Source organism: Pygocentrus nattereri, chromosome 16 (genome assembly GCF_015220715.1).
Source record: "Pygocentrus nattereri isolate fPygNat1 chromosome 16, fPygNat1.pri, whole genome shotgun sequence".
In the NCBI taxonomy this organism is placed as follows: Eukaryota; Metazoa; Chordata; class Actinopteri; order Characiformes; family Serrasalmidae; genus Pygocentrus; species Pygocentrus nattereri.
The window spans coordinates 33667485-33690769 of NC_051226.1; the positions used below are offsets into that span (position 1 = coordinate 33667485).

At 42.5% G+C, this 23285-nt stretch overlaps 1 protein-coding gene across 1 annotated transcript in view; it reads right to left on the reverse strand.

Moving 5' to 3' along the window:
* Positions 1 to 497: 497 nt before the first annotated feature.
* The window catches only part of tgm8 (transglutaminase 8), a 40183-nt gene continuing 17395 nt past the window's right edge, over positions 498 to 23285 (reverse strand). Inside the window, exons 4-13 of the mRNA XM_037545717.1 lie at positions 22550 to 22668; positions 14519 to 14647; positions 12844 to 13024; positions 11241 to 11382; positions 11016 to 11125; positions 9917 to 10165; positions 9338 to 9622; positions 7400 to 7563; positions 935 to 1068; positions 498 to 648 (exon numbers count right to left, since the gene is read on the reverse strand). Of these exons, the coding sequence (XP_037401614.1) occupies positions 498 to 648; positions 935 to 1068; positions 7400 to 7563; positions 9338 to 9622; positions 9917 to 10165; positions 11016 to 11125; positions 11241 to 11382; positions 12844 to 13024; positions 14519 to 14647; positions 22550 to 22668 (1664 nt within the window). The remainder of the gene's footprint in view (positions 649 to 934; positions 1069 to 7399; positions 7564 to 9337; positions 9623 to 9916; positions 10166 to 11015; positions 11126 to 11240; positions 11383 to 12843; positions 13025 to 14518; positions 14648 to 22549; positions 22669 to 23285) is intronic.

Here is a 23285-nt window from a genome sequence, read left to right on the forward strand (position 1 = left end):
AGAGGAGGATGGGTTCCCCCTTGTGTGCCTTGGTTCCTCCCAAGGTTTCTTCCTCAGATCTGAGGGAGTTTTTCCCTGCCACCGTCGCCCCCTGGCTTGTTCACCTGGAGGTTTTACATCCATCGTAAAACATCATCTTTACTGTAATTCTGTGAAGCTGCTTTGTGACAGTGCAGTTGTAAAAAGCGCTATACAAATAAATTTGATGTGATTAGAAATGGGTGTACGAGATCTGTAAGGATAGATTCGTACCCAAATCGGTTGAGAATGCCTTCCACATGGATTAGTGGGCCCAAAGATTGCCACATAAACATTCCCCAGACCCAAACGCTTCCACCACCATCTTGTGCAGGGTCAGAAGTAGAAAGTAGTCATAATAAATGTGATTTGACTGTGTAGTACAATGAAGAACAAGAACAAAGAACAAAATGATTACAAGATAATTTTGTTTTGGCTGTCAATCCAGCCATCTGTTCATCCTTTCCTGTGCCATGTCATCAGGCAGGTTTGACATCAATGTTGCAGCTGGCGTTGATTTTGGCGAAGGCTGAGCACTGGAAGTCAGCAACAAGCTTCTTAAGGCCAGCGCGACAGGGCCGGAACGGCACTGAGATCTTCATCCTTTCTTTTGGGCCAATCAGAGCAGCCCTGTTCCAATCAATAAATGTGAATTAATTCCAACTACAAACTGCTTTAGGTTGGTTAGTGTTTGCAGGCCTAAGTATGATCACAAATATCAGAATCCCTTACAGTCTGAGCAGTTGCTGGGTGTGCGTGTGTGTATACTAGGTTTATGCCACATTGTGGGGACCAAAAACTGCCTATACGGTCACGTCATGGGGACCTTTCTTCCTTGTGAGGACCACAAGCTAGTTCACAATGTAAATCATGTTTTAAGGTTAGAGTAAGGTTAGGGTTAGGATGTGTATCTCACCGAAATATCTCTGGCTGCTGCAGCAAACCGCTCCCAATCAGTGTGATGGAGCAATTTTTTAAAGTTTCAAGCAGAGGATTCTCAAACACCACCTCTGCCGTGATCTCTCTATACTGAACAGCTGTTCCACCCACCTGATAAAGAGAATACATGCATACATTTACTAAATGGATGTCTTATTATTTTAGGTATTGCACGCAATTCAACAGTGCAATGCATGGTTAATGTATAAAAAAGGAGTAGAAGCCCAGAGATTAAACCTTTAAATGGCCAGGGCCCAAAGTTATACTGCACACTTTTAGAACCTAAAACCTTGGTATGTAAGAAGGCTGAGATTTTAAGGGGTTAAAAAATGAAACAAAACCCCTCAAAACAACCTTTTTGAGCCCCTATTAAATCTCATGTTTGACTGGTAGATTATTCAATGTAGAAGCTACAATGATTGTAATTTATATATTGTCGTGTTCGTCTATCTCAGTGTCAGTGGAGGCGTGGAAAGACTCACACTACAACATCGAACTTTCAGTCGGATGGCGGATTTACTTGTTCTTGACAGCTTGCAACAAGCAGTTTACAAAAATAGGTAAATGCTCTTTCTCGGTGCAGCAGGATAGGCTAACCCAACCGCACCGAGGAATACGAGCACTCAACTGCCTGAAAAAGAAAACTCTTCCCCTCAAAGAAACGTGTAACCATGCTATTGGCTAATGAAGGATTCATATGTAGAACACATCATAAAAACACACTAACACAACACAACTAGGTAGTTAACAAAATCACTATCATTACACTGCCCCCTTCTAGCCCTGCAGAGTCCCTTCTGCATTAACTAAGCCACTACCTGAACTAAAGATAACTGAACAGTCCTTAACTGAACAGCTCAGTCTGCTGAGCTGGAATCTGTTCCACTGCATCAAGCTGTTCTTTTTGAGAAGAGTCTGAAGACTTATGGTCGAGATGGGTGTACTTAGGTCTGAATACTCGCTCACCTCGACGATCTCCAACCTTGTACAGGACAGGCTCAAGACATGCAGTGATGATGCAGGGACCTCGCCATGGAGCTTGGAGCTTAGGACTGTAGCCCTTTTTCCGGCTGTTGACCTTGACATAGACTAGATCACCCACACAATACGACTTTTCTTTTGCACGCAAGTCATAGACCTTCTTCTGATAAATTTGAGAAGATCGTAGGTTCTGTCGTGCCAGATGGTGAACTTGCTGGAGGTTGGACTGAAGTTCCTCCACATACACTGGTGGTTCCCTCGCTCCTGGGGTGGCAATTGCTGTTCCCAGCCAGACATCATGGGGCTGAAACACTTCTCTACCCAGCATAAGTTGATTGGGAGTGAAACCAGTGGCTGAATGTTCGGTACTGTGGTAAGCAGCTGTAAGCAGGGGGAGATGTTCATCCCAATTTCGATGATCCTGATCAACCTAGCACCTTATCATCTGCAATAGTGTCCGATTAAAGCATTCCACTTGACCATTGGAAGCAGGATGAGATGGTGTGGTCCGGGTTTTTGTGACTTGCAGAAGACGACAGACCTCTGTGAACAAGAGACTTTCGAAATTCCTGTCCTGGTCCATATGGATCTGCAGTGGGGCCCCAAAATGAGAGATGAAATCAAATACTAGTCTTTTCGCTGTGGTCTCTGCTCCTTGCTCCGGTATGGGGAATGCTTCCACCCAACATGTGAACTGGTCGATATTTATAAGGATGTATCTGTTTCCAGCTCTGGATTCTGGAAAAGGGCCAAGGACATCAAGGTGAAGTCTGTCCATTGGTGCGCCAGCTTGGTAATTTTGTAACTTAGCTCGACCCGTTGGGCTGGTCATCTTGCAGGACTTACATTGTGGGCATTTTTTGACATACAGACGTATGTCACTTCCCATGTTATACCAATGATAGTGTTGGCGCACTCGACAAAGAGTCTTCTCTTCCCCCAGGTGACCGTCTTGAGATGGGTTATGAGAGGCCTTGGTCACCTCATTCTTGAGTGAAGTGGGTATAAGAAGGCGGAGTGAAGGTGCCATTCTAGCGGCACCATCGCAGCGATAATAGAAAATGCCATCATGCAACTCAATATGTGACCAGCAAAGCCAGTACTTCCTGACAGCTGGGCTCTCTAACATCACCTCGTCTCTAGCAGGCAATCGACCTTCCGTCATCCACCGGTGTAGGACTGAGAGGTCGGGATCAGCCAGCTGTTCCCTTCTGAGACTGTCTCTGTCCATTGGCTGTAGCCAGTTGCTAGAAGATCCGAGTGTCACTTCTCCACTTACACAAGTATCAACTATCATACTAAGCTGTTTAGCATCTTGTGCATCTCCACTCTTCTCTTCTTGTAGACTTGTGCATCTTACTGCTAGTGGAACTATGTCATCTACATCCTCTTCAAATCTGGCCCACTGATGCTGTAATTTCTGGCAGAAAGAACACCCTCTGCAAGGCAAACTATCCAGTTCTTTCCCCGCCTGATAGCAATCACAGAAGCCCTGGTCTTTTCCCTTCCGTGACAAAGCATCTGCATTGGAATGGCTGGTGCCTGCTCGATGCTGGATCACAAAGTTGTACTGGCTGAGTTCTTTGAGCCACCGAGCAAGCTGGCCCTCTGGCTGTTTGAATCTGAAGAGCCAGGCCAAGCTACTGTGATCGGTGCGGAGTAAGAAGGGGCACCCCAAGAGATAGTGTCGGAATTGTCTTGTGAATTTGACAACAGCTCACGGCGTGTTACACAGTATCTCTGATAAGTGGGTGTGAGGCGACAGCTTGCAAAGGCAATGACCTTCTCTTCTCCGCCCCAATACTGTAGTTGGAAGCATCAGTGTCCAATATGAACTGACCCTCAGAGGTGGGGAATGCAAGAATAGGTGCTCTGACGAGACTCTCCTTGAGGCATTCAAAAGCACCTTGCTGTTCTTTGCCCCAAGTGAAAACCGCTCCCTTTTTTAGGAGAAGTGTGAGTGGTGAAGCGATGTCTGAAAATTTTGCCACAAACCTCCTGTAGTAATTACAGAGGCCGAGGAATGCCTGAAGCTCCCGGAGGTTGGTAGGAGGCCTCCAATTTTGAACATCTCTGACCAAAGCTGGGTTTGTCCGAATGCCTTCACCACTCACAACGTGGCCTAAAAACAAGACCTCATCTTTCAGTAGCTGGCATTTTGTCGGCTTTAGCTTTAAGCCAAAATGCTGTAACCGACTAAAGGCCTCTGACAGACGTTGGATGCTCTGCTCTACACCTTCCCCCAAAATGATTACGTCATCCAAGTATATGAGTAGTCTATCCCACTGTAAGCCCCTCAGCACTAATTCCATGGCTCTTTGGAAGGTACTGGGGGCATTACATAGACCAAAGGGCATCCTGGTGTACTCATATAACCCATATCTTGTGACAAAGGCTGTTTTGGAACGGTCCTCCTGACTCATCTCTATCTGCCCGTATCCTGACTGGAGATCCAATGTAGAAAAGATTTTTGCTCCACCTAGCACATCAAGGCATTCATCTATTCTGGGTAGTGGATAGGCATCCTTAGTGGTAAGGTTGTTGAGTTGCCGATAATCCACACACCATCGCATTCCCCCATCTTTTTTCCTAACTAGGACAACTGGAGAGGCCCACTCTGAGCTTGAGGGAACAACAATGCCTGCATCTAGCATTTTTTGGAGATGATCTTCTTCCTCATTTTGAAACCCCAAAGGAGTGCTGCCGAACAGGCTTACCATGTCCAGTGTCAATGCGGTGTTTAACTGCTGAGAACGTTCCCAGGTCATCATTTGTGGCTGCAAAAATAGACTGATGCTCTATTAGTAAATTAATTAACTTCTGTTGCTGTGTTTCTGTTAGAGCTTCACTGGAGGCAGTATACAGCTCCTTGAGGTGCTCAGGAAGATCAAGAGCACTTATAGTCATTACTCGTCTAATGCTGTGCTCATCCATGACCTCATGACTTGGGTACTGGGTATCTCCATCTGTCTCATGTATCAGACCGGGCTGGCTGAGCAGCAATTCGTTACTTCCTATGTAGGGCTGGCTCTCAATGGACACCGTGCAACTTTCCTCCTTACTCTGACTTGCATCAGGTTAGGCCTCCACCAGCAGCCCCTAAAAGGTTCCTCTTGCCAGGGGTTTGCTAGAAGCAGACACATTACACAGCCGTACTGGAATCCGGTGTTCCATCTTAATCATAACACTTCCAGAGGAGAGTCCATCTGCCAGGCAAACGGGCTCCAAAACCGCGGAGACTTCTGGTTTCGGGTTATCCACTACCCCCCACACCTGGTATTCACTCTCTGGAGGAACTGTGGTATCTCTCTCTAGTGCTACTCTTGAAATTGCATATTCAGGTCCACTTCCTTCTGTTAGATAGGCAGGTATAGGCTCTGCCCCAATGAACACCTTACCGGAGGCATGTATAGTAAGGTCAGCAGCCTTGAGGAAGTCCAGGCCCAGCAGGAGTGCATCATGAATGGGTTCAACACATATGTCCCACTGTAGTGTTTTTGTTCCAATCTTAAACTGCACCGTAACACCACCTGTGGCTATCATCTCCTTGCCTGTCTCTGTATTGTGAAATGACACTTTCTTTAGGCTTGTGTGATTCTTAACTGGAAGTGTGTTGAAGGTTTTCTCTGACATAATTGTAGCCTCTGCCCCCGTATCAATAACTGCATTCACCTGTATGCTGTCCACACTTACTACAAGGAGCAGGCTGGGGCCCCTGCTCTCAGCCCGTCCAACGTGGATAACATTTTCTCCAGAGACATTGTCTCCTGGCTTTAGGCAGGACAGCAGATGCTGTACAGAGTCAACCACTTTTGGTTGTACTGCTTTCACTGGCTGTGAAGTCAAAGAGGGGCTTGGCGAGTGTGAGCAGTTCCTCCTAAAGTGTCCTTCCTCCCCACACAGAAAACATGGACCCTTGTTTCTTCTTGTTGGACTAGGGGACTGTAGTCTGGTTTCATTCATACCACAGTAGGGCTGCTTGGTGTTTCCACCTTCATGCCCAGCAGCTCCACGAGCTCCCTCTTGATGAGGAGATACAGTTGTTGGGGCAGATGGCATTTGAAGAGGGTGACGGCAGGCGACCTAACACGAGCTGTAGTTTATTGACCTTGTCGATGAGTGTTTGTAGCTGGTTCTGTGTAACATAAGTGGGAGCTTGAACTCTTCGTGACTGCATAGGTAAGTCCTCATCCACTAATTCTGTGTCTTGGTCAGCCCAAGAGACCCGTCGTGCTCTCCCATGCGGAACCAGATCACAGCCCAAGGTTGCCCTGAAGTTATGTTCATAGGTAGCTACCAATCTCTGAGCTTCATCTAACGTTGTTGGGTCACGGTTCATCACTTCGTATGCAATCTTTTGATTTCGGAGGCTTTTAAGAAAATCATCAGCAGCTATTTGTTCTATTTGTCCATGCCAATGCCTGGATAAGCTAGTATAATAAGCTTACGGACCTCCTCTTCAAACTCCATGACTGTTTCTTTAGATTGCCGTAGTTCTCCGAGCCATCTTCGAGCTGTAGTTGGAGGTTCCTTCTGCCCAAAACGGAGAGCCAGTTGTTCTTTCAGTAGGAAGTAATCCTCACAAACATGTTCCACTAATCACGCCTTAATACACAACTACAGCACTATATATAAATAGCCAGCTACTTCCCTCTCTCGCACGTCGGGCGGCCGGCTGCTTTTCTCGCACACCGGACGGCAGGCTGCTTCTCACGCACGTTGGGCGGCAGGCTGCGCTCGTTGCTCCGTGGATAGCAGGCTGCTTCTCTCACACGTCGGGGCGGCAGGCTGCACTTGTTGCTCCGCGGATAGCAGGCAACCTTGGTCGCTCGTCTGTTATCCCGCGTTGACACCACTTGTCGTGTTTGTCTATCTCAGTGTCAGTGGAGGCGTGGAAAGACTCACACAACAACGTCGAACTTTCAGTCGGATGGCGGATTTACTTGTTCTTGACAGCTTGCAACAAGCAGTTTACAAAAATAGGTAAATGCTCTTTCTCGGTCCAGCGGGATAGGCTAATTCAACCACACTGAGGAATACGAGCACTCAACTGCCTGAAAAAGAAAACTCTTCCCCTCAAAGAAACGTGTAACCATGCTATTGGCTAATGAAGGATTCATACATAGAACGCGTCATAAAAACACACTAACACAACACAACTAGATAGTTAACAAAATCACTATCATTACAATATATCAGTAATGATACATTTGTAAAATGGCCTATGGTTGCTGTTAAACATGTAAAGCAGCTATGTTTATTTCAGTGCCGTAAAACTGGGATAAATAATGAATAAACATAAATTTCAGAAGTGTGACTGTGCAGACCTAGAATCAGGGGTTCTCAAACTGATTCAAATATGTAAAGATTTTACTTTTGTGTTTGTTGATATTATTATTCATTAGATGAACCAGCTCTTTCATTAACTATGGCAGGCTTAATTCAGGTTAACTAAACTCACCGTCAGAGTAAGAGCTGGTCTCTGTGGGACGATATCTTTCTCAGCTATGTAGATCTCTTTGGAGTCACGTATATTCCTGGCAATTGCCAAGACTTTAATGCTGTTGTTGAACAGCATTTTTGGTCCGTAATTTGCAAAAGGGATGTTGATGTGGAGGGATAGCTCTGTAAACACACATGCAGTTTCAATACACAATAAAATATATATGTTCTTTTATACAGGGCCAGGGTTGGGATGTAACAAAATACAGGCATTTGCAATGTATAGAGCAACAGATAGATAGATAGATAGATAGATAGATAGATAGATAGATAGATAGATAGATAGATAGATAGATAGATAGATAGATAGATAGATAGATAGATAGATAACTGTCTAAAGAAAACCATATATCTCCATTTAAGTCGATTTTTGTTTTCTATATCAGTTCAACCCACTGACTGTTCTTTACATTGGATAAAGATTTTATGATGAATGAACCAAAAGAAATGCTCTAAATCACTTGGAATAAAATCGCTTTACATTAACTTACATTGAAATGTAAGTGGTTTTGCCTTCTTTGTACTATTTTGGAGATACTTGTTCTTACCTTTTAAGTAAATAAAAGCTATTAAAAATACTGTCTTTGAAAAAAACCCATCAGTGCTTGTTTATTATTGTTATATTGTGCATTAAATATTGTAAAAAAACACACCCTCATTTCACACACTCTACAGAGGAACTCAGCAAATGGCTTGTTTGCAAATACTGAAGTTCCTGCTAAAGCATGAGTGGTCAAATAAATCAACGTGATGGTTATTTATCTCAGCATTATTGACCTCTTTTGAGGGATGGTTTAACTGATTATCTCCTAAGTAGTAGAGGAGTAGCATCAGGTTGTGCTGGACCTGATTCTTTCTGAATTTATTTGAATGCACACACACCACTTCACAGAAATCTCCACAGACAGCGTTGCCAATAGGATGCAGCTGCACAGAAGCCTAAGGTCACCATGCCTAGTGCCAAGTCTGGGCTAGAGGGGTATAAGGACCCCCCCAGCATTGGGCTGTGGAGCAGTGGAACTGTGTTCTCTGAAGTGATGGAGCTCCATCCAATGCCTCTGGAATGAGTTAGAATGATCCCGAACTGACAATCCAACTTCATCACTTGACCTTCTTAATGCTCAATCAAATCCTCACAGCAATGTTCCATCTAGTACAGTGGTCAGCAACCCTAGTCCTGGAGATCTACTTTCCTGCAGTGTCTATACAGCCACAGTCTGCTCCCCCTGCTTTAGTGAGTGAACTTATTTGGAGGTTCTTGATTAGAAGGATCAGATGTATTAGTGTTAGTTAAGTGGAGGCAACTTATTAGATGCAGGTTGGAATTAAACACAGTAGGAAAGTAGATCTCCAGGAGGAGAGTTGGTTCTCAACCTGATCGTCTGGCTTCCCAGACCGTCCAAATTTTTGCTACAGCCCAACTTGCAACACATAGGGATGCAGGAAAAATGTGGAGGCCCTGGGGACTGGTTTGGGATCTGGGGTAAACCATTCCCAGAAGAGTAGATGCTGTTGCAGCAGGAAAGGGGGAACAGTGGATTAAGCCTAATCTTGGACTAAATGTCAGTATTAATGAAAAGCTGCCATTGGAAAATCTTTTCCAAGTTGGACATGTTGTCTGGGTCTGGGGAAACTGGCCAATAGCGCATGACCTTATGAATAAATTGGATTCGGTTTTAAATGTAAAAAAGGTATTGAAAACCATTGTGTTAGTAATAGAATAATCAACTCCACTTGGTGGGTTGGTTATTTACTGAGATTGATAACAACTTTAATCATTTATTGTATATTTGGTTTATTTATCTGCTTCACATTTAATAACATGTACAAAACTGGGTTTGTGTCCAGCGTTCAAACTTGACATATATAGTATGCTGTGTTGAAGTTACTGTCCTACCTCCATAAGGTTGGAGTTGCAGCTCATTCTGTTCCTTGTAGACGTGCTCTGTGGGGATGCCAGTGTATCTCATGGCCTGCGCATTGATCTGGAGACTGAGAGCCTGAGGTGTGGAGCGATTATTGCGCACAGACAGTCTCAGCTTGATGTCTGAACCACTTACTGGCTGAACCACCTCCTGAATCATCATCAGCACGGCCTGAAATGCTGGAACATCTTCAATGTCATCAGAAATGAACATATTTCTCATGGCACGACTGAATCGATCTCTCTCTGCCCTGGAGCCTGCAGGCATATAGTGAGAAATTATTTTATTTCCACAGTACAAAGTCAGACAAGTTATACAAAGAAAATGAAGCACAGGCTTGTTACTACTGCCTGAGATATCAATTTGGATTTGAGGTTATCAGCTATAGATGTTAGAAGTAGTAGAAACTGTCTTGTCAAGGACAATTCCAAAGATAATTTTTTTATCCCACAGAAAACTAAGGAAGTCCCATCATGTACCCAGGTTTATTGGCTTTTAGAAATACAGTGACGTCTGTATCTCCACAACGCAATTACAGTTTACAGACTGACCTTCTGGGTATTTGTATTGATTGGTGATATCCAGTCTCTTGTCACTTCCCACAGCCTTTGTGCTGATGAACTGTCCAACAGAGGTCCTATCTGTGCTGTACTTTATCTTGGAGCCATCGGGCCTAAACATCCATCTCACTATGTCTGCATTGACCTCTGCATACACGAAAGGTACGTCGTACTTCACATTGGTCTTGGTCTCACCCTCCAGGATGGCCTTCACTGGAGCTGGACCGCAGCAGAACACACCTACATTTGAACAGAGAATTGAATTTATTCTTGTATCAACTTTGAAGTTTGACTACATGATTGCCATATCAGTTAGTGCTTGACAGAGAACATTTCTGTGCCACTCTGAAAAAGTAAACAAAAAGCACAATTAATATGTGTGGCCATTGACAGGTCTGGGGTTCCTGCCGGACCCATGTTTCTGAGCCATGCAAAGGTAGCTCTTCTAGATGCTGACAGCAGCCGTCAAAGCACAACAGCACCGCATGTTACGGACAGCCGGCGGCCACATGGCTGCAATGGTGGAGCCACAAATACCGCACGTTGACTTCAAGAGCTGCGTTTGCTCACTCTGATGAGGCTGTCCCCTTAAAAAGGGCCATCAGAGGATCAGTCAGGTGAATGGCTCCCATTCCAGTGGCTGTGGCTGAACGGATGTTTTCTTTATCTTGTTCTCAACTTTTACAGGGGACTAAACCTGCCTTATTCCCTGGGTGGACTTGCCTCTGAGCTACACCGCCATCCCCACGACAGTAAAGAGAGAATGGAAACACTCCTTAAATGCCTTTAAAGAGACTATATGCCATATATTGAGGAATTATCGATTTCTTTTGTTGACTGTTTACGTTAAGAGGCTTAATAAAATTGGCCCAGAGCCACCCTGAACTGAACTTTCTTCTGTTTGAGCTGCCCCTCTTGGCCCCACGTTCAACGGCCACGAGCCGTTCAAAGCCATTGTCTTTCACGTGTGGTTTGCAAAATCAGTTGCTGATACTCACTACAGCTACGTGTTAACAGAGGCAAAATGTTTTGCTTTCAGTGCAGTTTTATGAGGTTTTATAATAGTTTCTATACTTAAGGTGAGCTGTACCTTCACTCATCTCCTGTGGAGTTGGGTCCAGCACCTGCCAGCCATCATAGATGCCTCCGTCAGAGATATCAGGGCGCTTCATCCAAGCCTCCACCCAGACATGGAAGTTCCTGCATAGAAACATGAATATAAATAATAAATCCTGGCACATTGTGGTAATAAGAGAAGCTTAAACTAATATTTGCTTCATTTTGCATTATAGAGTGCTGCACAAAGCAGACTCACCATATACTGTCTTTCCCATCCTCCTTATTCCTGAATAGTCCATTGTCATTCATGTACACATCAACAAGGAGGTTTTCATTAGTGTCATGAGCTGACTCAAAGTTGGTGACGACACGGCATGGAATGCCTAAACATCTCATCACTGAAAAGGCACCAAAGCATATGATGACACTTCATAGGTTTTGGGTTGAGATAAAGGTTAGGGTTAGGATCAGGGCCACTGTTAGGATTAAGTTCTTGGTTGAGGTTATGGTCAGGATTCGGATTTGGGCCAGGGTGAGGGTTCGGGTTAGGTTTTGGGTTGAGGTTAATGTCAGGGTTAGGATTTGGGCCAGGGTTAAGGTTAGGGGTTGGGTAAAGTTAGGTTTTGCATAATGGAAGTACCACATTAACAAAACATTTACTTAATGTAAATAATGGATCAACAGAACATCTACAAGATATTTTCTTCATTGTATTCAGGTGCTTCACTACTGCTGCTCCACTGAGATATTGTTGATTGTTACTGATAATCTGGTAAGAGTTTACCAACCATCTACAAAGGGCCACTCCAAATAAAGTGTTCAAGTATAATATTGGTTCTTGGACACATTGGTTATTGGAGAATTGGAAAACTCTGATTAAAGGTCTGAATCATTGCCTCTTTGTTGTTTGCAGCTCAAATGCACTGGTCCTTCTTGTTTAAGCTACAGTCCTGGACAATTATTTATGATCAATCCATACCTAGCCCTTCAACTTACACAACTTTGTGCTTGACTGTAGCAGTGGCCTCACATGATCCTATGACCATTTTTAGTTAACGTGCAACAACCACTTACTAGCAACTAACTAATGCTAATGTAAACTTACAGCATGTGATGCAAACTAACTAATGCTTACTAATGTAAACTTACAGCAACTAACTAATGGACAACTAACTAATGGACTGTGGACCACTGTAAACCAGTCACTGTGGGCCTGTGATGTCCTACTTTATTAGGAAAACGTGTACACCTGCCAAGGCATGCAGTTATCTAACAGTGCAATTCATAAAATCAAGCAGACATAAGAGCTTCAGGATTGATGTGAGAGGTCAGAGGAGAATAGCTAGATTTGTTCAAGCTGGCAAAATGGCTACAGTAACTTAAACTCTTTAAAACATCTGAACACACAATACGGACCCTGGAGCAATCCATGAAAGAAAAAAAAAAAAACACATCCCTGACTGATTTCTGCTCCATCAAACTTTGTAGATTACACACTGCATAGGTTGCGTTCTCTTTCATTCACAAAAGTCAGATTCTTCTGCATCTGCCAAACTCAGCATGTCAGCTAAAACTAGGTTACAACTACTTCTACACGGCTGAGTTATTGTTTCACAATAAAATCAGGGGTAGCTCTTGCACGGTAGAGTTTTGACAAACTGACTAGTTGGAAAACGGGCATCGTTTAAGAGAGGCACATTAAAACGTGACTGAGATCCATTCTGCTGCCAGTGTTTGTGGAGACTACATGTCTGTATGCTTAGTTTGGGTATGACTGAAACAGCCATGTCCATGTAGAGATATCCATGTAGTGCAAAAATGCATTTATTTTGTAACAGAAACTGTGAGCGTGTTTTTACCTGTACACATAACAGCAGCAAACACCCAGCACTGTCCATATTTGACTGGACGGCATGCGTTTTTAAACCATTTCCTTAAGATGTCCACGCTGCTGCTCCAGAACCCTGGGTTGACTCCATCTCTGTATAAGCCGTCCCATCTTCCCATTATCACACCGTCATCAGCATCATCCTTATTTATCTGTAGGATGGATGTGAGACAATAAGGGGGTAACAGCAGAAGCATTTCAAATAGACAACTGTATGAAAAAGATGATTTATGGTTATTGAAATCAAGGTTTTGTTATTTCTGGAGCATAAATACAGAGCTATTACTCAAACTTATTTTATCTTACTTATTATCTCAAACACTTATCATGCCTAAAGTCAGTGTGATTCAAAATCAGAAGCACACTTTCCACATGTAGTGTAACGCATTATCCCAGGGCCCATATGCAAAGCTTTTGGAAATGAAATAACAATTGCGAGACGAATGCAGAAAGATTTGGCATAATAATGCAAAATCCACATAGAGCCAAAGTCATTATCATAATGGTCGAAAATACTAACAACATCTGCATAGCCTACATAATCGAGGAGAACTCTCACATTCATCAAGACCCCCTTTAGCAAGTATCACAGCTTATACACATACTTTTATAGCCAGCTCATAGTCTTTCAAATCTTGTTTGGGGCTTTTCACCCATTCTTCCTTGCAAAGGCATTCTAGTTCTGTAAGATTCTTGGGCCATTCTTGCATTCACTTCTCCTTTGAGACCTATTAAACAGATGTTCGATGATGTTTAGGTAGGGGGGACTGTGAGGGTAATGATAAACCTTCAGCTTACGCCTTTTGAGATAGTCCTTTGTGTATTTTGAGGTGTGTTTAGGATCATTATCTTTTTGTAGAAGCCACCCTCTTTTCTTCTTTAGCTATTTTACAGGTGTGATGCTTTTGGAATCTTATGTTTTTCAGTTGAAGCCACTCTTTAATCTTCCAGTGAAATTTTTCCCATCCCACTGGCTGCAACAAAAGCCTAAAGCATGATCGATTCACTCCCATGCTAAACAGTTGGAGTGGTGTTTTCACAAAATTTGGCACCCTTTTTTCTTCAAACACAGCTTTGCTCAATGTGGCCAAAAATCAGTTTCCAAATGCAACAGGCTTGTTTAGATGTTCCTTTCTAAACCTCAGATGCTGAATTTTGTGGTGAGGATGCAGGAAGGGTCATATTTGTGCAGGTGTCACTGGACAGTAGACAAGTGCACCACCACTCCAGAGTCTGCTAAATCTTCCTGAAGGTCTTCTGCAGTTAGGTGGGCGTTTCTCTCTGAAGTTCTCTTTTCTTCAACTTTAGTAAACTCAGGAAACGGCTACTTAAAATGCTTTGCTACCTTTTAATTGTCTTTTTCTGCTTTGTTTACATCAATTCCTTTAATTTTCAGAGTGATAGGCAGCTCCTTAGAGGAGCCTGTGACTGCTGATTAATGGGAAAACAAGAATTTTGCATTATGAATGACATGATGAATCATGCTTAATATGACCATGGTTGATTTTGCATTTAGTTTGGCTTAAATATTAATATGGTATGTTATTATATATTATGCTTCCATTTACTATTCTTAAAATGCATATAATCAACCCTCTTATAGGCATTAGTTGCAGTGACATGGATGTAAAACTTTCGGCACGTACCATGGCACTCACCACCCGGCCAACGTAGACGGGACTGCAGCGTGCAGAACAATCTTCCTTCGCATTAATTAAACATTTCGGGTTCACATCCAGGAGCTTCAGGCAAATGTCAATTATATCATCTTCAAACTGGAAACAAGTACATTTTACACAGTAAGTGATTTTTTATAGCATCTTTGTATTGAGTGGGCTTAATGCTTCACTTGATTAAATAATCATCTTTGGACAGAAAATGAATTCTACCATGTTTAATGCACTAAGTAATGCTCTTGCCATTTTTTAGTGTACACCAGCAGCCACTAATAGGTGGCCCGCAGTCAGAGTCCGGACATAGACGCTGTCCTATGTGGATCTGGACCTACAACCGATAAACTATGGAAAACATGATGCAACTCAGCCAATCAGATCTTCACATTATGATGAGCACTGAGATTCAAGTGAATGATGCACACACAGCTTGAAACAGCAGTCAGAGAAGAAATTGAGTCAGAGGGAAGTTATTTCACATGATGTGCTCTAAAATAAGAAAACTGACAGTAAATGTTGTTGACATATCACTGAATTGTACTTTATTAGATTTGATATTCAATTGTTGACTACATAAGATGTTGATATTCCTACTAGGCTACTACAGGATACAGTCATAATGCAAGTTACATATTATGATGTTACAGATCTCTGCTTGAGGAAATTTTCTTTAACTGGACCTTACTGAATTTTAATTAAAGACCTCTGGTGTACACCCTTAAGGCCCTGCCACCAAAAATTCGAAACCATAGGTTTTAATGAAACTATGCACATTGGCACAGAACTGGTACATCAATACATGTTAGTGCAACAAGACCACCCAGCATTTTGCCAATACCAGATCAAGTTTAAGCCATATTGAGACCACAGAAAGCCACAGTAGATCACAAGTGGCTTTAAAATGTAGAAATGTTACTAGCCTACCCCTTTGCAGGTTGTATATTTCTTTGTTTGATTCAATTAAAAGTGCAGAGTGTAAAAATTAACCAGAACCTGGCATTTATCAGTTTTCCTTACCCACATGCTATAGTTGTCACATCTGCCGCCTGCCATTCTCCTCCCCACCACAGGAGTTCACCGTCTCCCGAATACTAGGCATTTCTTGATCCTTTGACCTCTTTAGTCTGCCATCTTGTGTATATATACCCTGTGTTTGCAGGTGCTCATTGAGAAGTCTTGTTTGGTTTTTCCACAATTCTGAGCATTTATGTTTATGATTTGGTTTTCTGGTGTTTTGACCTTGCCTCTTGGTTTGTTTTTGATTACTCTTTTGGATTTGCCCTCTTTGGATTTGTCTGCTTTCTGTGGCCTGCTTTTTTGGATTTCTGACCCCCTGCTTGTTATTACCTACCTTGCATCAGGAATTAAACTTGCACTTGACTCCTGCCCCTCGTGTGAAGCAGTTTGTGACAGAAGACTTTGCCTTATTATGGAGTCAGCAAGTTTGGAGGAGCGTATGAACAAAAAGGAACAGCAGTTGGAGGAACTATGTGGTATGTTGCAACAATTGCTGAACTGCTCGGACCAGCCCAACATAGCCTCCACATCTCCAACAGTTCCTCCAGAACAAAACTCCTCCACCTCGGCTATACCCACCTCGCGTCCCCCGGTTTCCCTCCCAGAAAGGAATGATGGCTCTCCCAACCTCTGTCAGGGGTTCTTGATGCAGTGCAGTATGCTCTTTGAACATCACCCAGAGCAGTTTCTGATGGAGATCGCCAAGATTCATTTTGTAATCTCCTTACTAACTGGGAAGGCTAAGGCACGGGCCTCAGCACTCTGGGCCCAGAATAGTGACATTCTTAAATCTGATACATGCTTTTTGAATTCTTTTAAGGCGGTGTTTAATCACCCGTTGACTGGACGTGATGTGGGAAATTCCCTGTGCGATATTTGTCAGGGAAAACGCTCTGCAGCAGAATATGCACTAGAGTTCCGGACCTTGGCAGCAGGTAGTGGCTGGAGTGAGGTCGCACTGCTCACAGTGTATAAGAGGTTTGAGGAGGGATCTCCAGGCTGAAATGGTCTGTCGAGGTGAGCAATTGACTCTAGTTCGCTTTATTCAAACCTCAATTGCTTTGGATGGTTTGGTGCGTGAGAGGAACAGTCTGCAACAACCATCTATAACCACTCCAGTCACCCTGGCCTTGAGTACTGAAGCCGAACCCATGGAATTAGGGAGAACACATCTACCAGAGTCATAAAGACGTCGTCGCTTGAGAGAGAACCTCAATCTATATTGTGGTCGTACTGGTCACCGGCTCGCTAACCGCTCCCAACGTCCTAGTTCTTCTAGTTCTTTGAGTCCATTGGAAAGATGACTGTAGGAGTTCCTATTTCTTCTGGTTCAGAGGTGTTTTTTGTCACAGCCTTGATTGATTCAGGAGCGGCTGGAAACTTCATCGATGCAGATCTGGTCCGATGTTGGAAGGTTCCGATATATAAGCCATAAATCATCCCTTGAATCTGAGAGCCGTGGATGACCGACCACTGGATAAAGGCCAAGTGACTGAGAGAACTAGTTCATTGACTATGAAGGTGGGATTGGTGCATGAAGAGAACATTAAACTTTTATGTAATTTGTTCTCGTAAGGACCCGATTATTCGGGGTTATCCGTGGTTAGTGCAACATGACCCTTCCATTATCTGGAGCAGGGGTGAGCTTAGTCAATGGGGTCAAAATTATTTTAAAACTTGTATCACTCTGCCTCTGCGAGCTACCAATATAGTGTTCTGGTGTTTCTACTGAGAATAACATTCCACAATGCTATGCAGATTTTGCAGTTGTGTTTTCTAAGCAAAAAGCCAGTGAATTGCCACCTCATCATCCCTATGACTTGCTATAGACTTGTTACCTGGCCCTATACCACCTAAGAACAGAATCTACCCCCTTTCTCAACCTGAATCTAAGGCACTGGATGAGTACATTGATGAAGCTCTTAAACTGGGTTACATTCGACCCTCCACTTCTCCTGCAGCAGCTAGCTTCTTCTTTGTAGAAAAGAAAGATGGTGGGTTACGTCCTTGTATTGATTACCGAGGTTTAAATGCGATAACTGTGAAATATCGATACCCCCTCCCATTGGTACCTGTAGCACTCGAACAGTTGAGACGCTGCATTTTTTTACCAAATTAGACCTGCACAGTGCCTATAACTTAATCAGGATAAGGGAGGGGGATGAACGGAAAACTGCATTTCTAACCACTAGAGGGCACTATGAATACTCTGTTATGCCATATGGCCTGGCGAATGCGCCTTCCGTCTTCCAATCATTTATAAATGACGTGTTAACACACTGATCAAGCATCTCTCTTGTTGTCTACATAGATGACATTTTGATATACTAGCAAACTTTGGAAGAACATCAACAACATGTTAGACTGGTTCTTCAAAGGCTGCGTGAGAACCATTTGTTTGTCAAATCAGAGAAGTGTGAATTTCAAAAAACTAAGATTTCTTTTCTAGGTTATGTACTTGAGCAGGGTGGTGTGAGCATGGATGAAACCAAGGTAAATGCTGTAAAGAACTGGACTAGGCATCAATCAGTAAAGGAGTTGCAGAGGTTTCTGGGATTTGCAAACTTTTACAGACGTTTCATTCAGGGATTTAGTTCTATTGCTGCACCTTTAACTTCCTTGTTAAGGAATAAGAGTAAGACTCTGAAGTGGGATCTTAAAGCAGAGGAGGCATTTGTGTCTTTAAAGAATCGGTTCATTTCGGCTCCCATACTGAAACATCCAGATCCCTCAGAGCCGTTCATTGTGGAGGTGGATGCTTCAGGTTCGGGGGTCGGCGCTGTATTTTCACAGAGAACCAGCTCACCTAGGAAACTATACTTGCGCCTTCTTTTCTAAGGAACTCAGTAATGCAGAACGTAATTATGATGTGGGCAACAGAGAATTACTACTGATGAAACTAGCCTTTGAAGAATGGAGGCATTGGTTAGAGCGACCCATTTGTAGTATTTACAGATCATCATAACCTTGAATATATCAAAACAGACAAACGATTTAATTCACGGCAAGCTAGATGGGCATTGTTCTTTGCAAGGTTTAATTTTTATGTTACATATCGTCCTGGTACAAAGAACACTAAAGCAAATGCATTGTCTAGATTGTGGGAAGCAGAACAGCCTCAGAATATTGAGGAAAACATCCTCTGTTCTGACTGTGTTGTGGCTCCGATCCGGTGGGAAATCATGGATGACGTTCGTAGGGAAAGAGAAAATGAACCATCTCCTCCAGATTGCCCACTAGGTCGTGAGTATGTACCCACAGCAATGCGGTCAAAACTTCTAGAGTTGGTACATGCTACACCAAGTTCTGGTCATCCTGGTATTAATAAAACCATTGGCTTACTTAGGAATAAGTTTTGGTGGAGTCATGCCAATGATTTTGTAAAGGCTTGTAGTGTTTGGGCCTCAATTTACTTCCCATGTGTGGAAAGAATTTTTGTAAACTGCTCAGCATCAATGTAAGTCTCATTCAGGGTACCATCCGCAATCGAATTGGCAAGTGGAACGACTTAACCAAGAAATCGGTAGGTTTTTACGATCTTACTGTAGTAGATCACAACATGATTGGTCTCGATACTTAATATCAATCAATCAACCTTTATTTTGACTCGGAAGTACATTGAGGGCAACCCTCATTTTCAATGTAGCCGAGCATTTACAAAAACAGGGATTGACATGACAAAGAAAATAATAACTACATTTAATCATTTTAAATGAAAAGAAAATTTAAAATAACAGTGAATAAAAGATAAAAGTAGATAAAAATGGAACTTGAGATTTAAATGGTAAGAAATTAAGATCAAAAATAGATAAGAAATTAGTAAGGTAATAGTACAATATCACAAATTAAAAAAAAAAAAGTAATGATAAAATTAAATAAAATGAGAGTAAATAAATAAAAAGAGATAAAGAACTAAGGAGAACTAACACAAAAATAAAAGTTACGAATAAATATACTTAAGTAAAACGGGTACAGGCTGTCTGTAGGTGGTTTGATGTTAAAACTTTAAAATGACTGAGTTTTAATGTTTCCTGTAGTGAATTCCAGCTCACTGGTGCACTGTGACTAAAAACAGATTTTCCCAGTTCAGTAAAAACTCTTGGTACCTGGCAGCTGATCCAATTACTAGAGCGATTCTGATAATTACTGTTATTTGTATTCATCAATGAAGTGATATATTCTGGCAAATGACCGGAGAGTGTCTTATAAATAAAAATCAACCAGTGTGTTTCCCTTCGTACTGTTAAAGAGGGCCACCCAACTTTCGCATACAGCTCACAGTGGTGAGTTCTGTACGGATCTCCAGTGATGAACCTCAGGGCAGAGTGATACACTGCGTCCAGTAATTTGAGAGAGCTGGAGGGAGCATATTTATAGATAACGTCACCATAGTCCAGCACTGATAGTAAAGTTGCTTCAACTAGTCTTTTTCTGGCGTGCATGGGGAAACAGGACTTATGTCTATAAAAATAACCCAGCTTCTGTCTGCATTTACTGACTAGTTTATTTATGAGTGGTTTAAAACTGAGTTTATGGGAATTCTGCAAGATAAAATTGAAAGATTAAAAATGTATAAAATGTATTCTAAAATAATTGGGGCTGCGAGACGCAATAAAAAGGGGTCCAGCCCATCTTCTCCAGTGGCTTTTCGTGGATTAATTTTAGCCAGGGCATTAGCAACTAAGTATGGAGAAAATGGCTGGAGTGAGAAAAGACCATGCATTTTAGAAATAGTAGAGCTGAGATCAGTTTTATTCAATGGGTTTGTGCTATTCTTATCAAAGATGTGGCCAGCTGCTGCAAAATGTGAGTTAAAGGCTTGACATATTTCCTTCTGGGCAGAAATCAGCTGATCGTCAACTAAAACGCTTGTTGGAAAAAGGGGGGAATTATTTTTTTAGAGAATTTACTATTTACCAGAAGTTTTGAGGGTTTCTAGTGCTGGTGACTTAAGCTAAATCTGAATAATACTTTAGCTTTTCTAACAGCAGAAGTACATTTATTTCTCAGCTGGGCTGAGTATGTCCAAAATTCATTGACTCAGTCCTCTACAGGCATCACTCCCTTTCAGTGTGTTCTAGGATTTTAACCACCTTTGTTTCCTTTGTCAGGAGAACTATCTTGTGTGCCTTCCATGGAGGAATGGATGAGGCGAAGTGGTCAGACCTGGGGTGAGGCCCATGTAAGCTTACAAAGCTGTACGTAGACAAAAGATAAATGCAGATAGGCACAGACGACCTTCAATTCCTTTTCAACCAGGACAAAGGGTTTGGCTATGCACAAAAGATTTAAGGTTAAAACTTCCATGTAAGAAGCTCAAACCCAGATTCATTGGACCTTTCAGGATTCTTTGTCAAATAGCTCCAGTTTCTTATAAATTGGAGTTGCCCAGAAGGTACCGAATAGCTCCTACCTTTCATGTGTCTTTGCTTAAACCTGTTCATTTCTCCCAGGCTTTGTCTGATGTGGCTGAGCCTCCTCCCCCATTTGAAGTTGACGGTTCTCCGGCCTATGCAGTCCATTCTTTGCTGGACTCTAGAAGGCGTGGTGGTCGACTTCAATACTTGGTTGACTGGGAGGGGTACGGTCCAGAGGAGCGATCCTGGGTAGCCACGGAGGACATCCTCGATCCATCTCTAATTTCAGATTTTCACAGGGATCATCCAGACCGTCCTGCTCCCAGGCCCAGAGGTCGACCACGTTGTAGATCCTCTTTGGCGTCGAGAGTCGCCCCATAGGTGGGGGGGTTCTGTCACATCTGCCGCCTGCCATTCTCCTCCCCACCACAGGAGGTCACCGTCTCCCGAATACTAGGCATTTCTTGATTTACATTTACAGCATTTAGCAGACGCTCTTATCCAGAGCGACTTACAAGAAGTGCTTTGTCAATCTAGAGAAAGTATCTTTGCTAGTTACCAATAGCTTAGAGAAAAAGACAGTCCTGGGCTCAGATACTGCTAGAAACAAATGTCACTGCAGACACCAAGAGAAAAAGAGAGTTGAACGCCGAACTCTGTGCCATTCAATGCAATACAATAACAATAAGATACAATACAATAAACTACAATCCTTGATCCTTTGACCTCTTTAGTCTGCCATCTTGTGTATATATACCCTGCGTTTGCAGGTGCTCATTGCAGACATCCCAAGTCTCCCGGAAGTTTTTCCGTGATCGGGAAAAAAAAAGTCTGTCGCCTACGTGTGTGTTTGTGTGCGCTCTTGGCTGCTCGTTCTAGATTCCAGGAGATTTTATCTGACTTGCGGGCATCAGGGAGCCGCTATGTATAATTGTATAATATGCGGGAGACTCCCAGAGCTTCCGGGACCCTTGTGATGTCTGTCATTGCGAAGCCTTGCCTCTTGGTTTGTTTTTGACTAAATCCTTTTTTGGATTTGCCCTCTTTGGATTTGTCTGCTTTCTGTGGTCTGCTTTATTGGATTTCTGACCCCTGCTTATTACCTACCTTGCATCAGGAATTAAACTTGCACTTGACTTCTGCCCCTCGTGTGAAGCAGTTTGTGACAATAGTACTGCGCTGCTACGTGATGCTACGCTACATTATACAACTCAATGCTGTGCTGATTGGTGGCGCATCCAGTGTGCAGTGTCCAGTGGTCTCGTCTTGTATGCAGTTGTTTCTCATGTCTTTGTTTTTGCCTTAACGCTTCCCTTTTGTGAAAACATGTAGGCCTATGCATATGTATTTATCTATGACCACTGCTAGTCCAAAGACTGGGTACATTTATTTTGTAAAAAAACTGAGAAAAGCAATATTTCATAAATGAGCATGGTTTTTTTTTGTTGGTTTCCAATAGCTTAACACATTAAATAGAAGGCTTTTAAAATTTAGCTTTTCGGGAAAACTCAACACTGAAGGAACATCTTACAATCGTACTACTTTTCAGTTGTTTCAGTGGAGACTAACAGCATGTAAATCAAACAATACTCAAATTTCAAAGGAAAGCAAATGAGCTAAATGAGCTTACCTGTCCAAAGTCCCAGGACATAGATTCAATAAATTTGCAGTTTCCACTGTAAATCAGTCCTTGTTCATTCATTACATACTCTTGTCTTTCCTCCTCCTTAGGCAGGTACACCCAGTCATCTAGTGCAGAGATATACACATTCAGACTGCAGAGGGCCAGGATATGCAGGTAGAGGAAAATGGGAGAAACGCCTTCCCCCATTAAAAACAGTGTCCATTTACTTTAAAGCTAAACCACATCTGTGCATGAGTTTATTATGCACAGGATGATGATGATGATGCATAAATAACCACATATTTAGGGCAAATAAACTAGAACAGCAGAAATCTTTAAAAAGGCGGCCTCTTGATGAACTATCGGGGCAAGGAGCCCCCTATCTAGGGTTAGAAGCCGATATGGTGAATCTTCAATTAGTCACAGAAATTGTTATTAAAAATTAATTATTAAATTAACATCGTTCTCACTGTCTTAGTGAATCCCCTTTAGTTCAAGACAAATGACAGTAAAACAAACACAATGAAATAGTTATAGTGAATGTATAAATTGCTGATATGGCTATGATTTACACTCTTCATAATAATAATGATAATATTTTAAAGGCAACAGAATCTGCCAATTATTTGGTAAGTGTAAATGACTGTAGGGCATGACAGAACAGGTTGGGTGTGGATGTAAAATGCAGCTCCAGCTGGGCATATTACCTTGGGGGGGACTTCTTCGCCAACTTACCCTATAT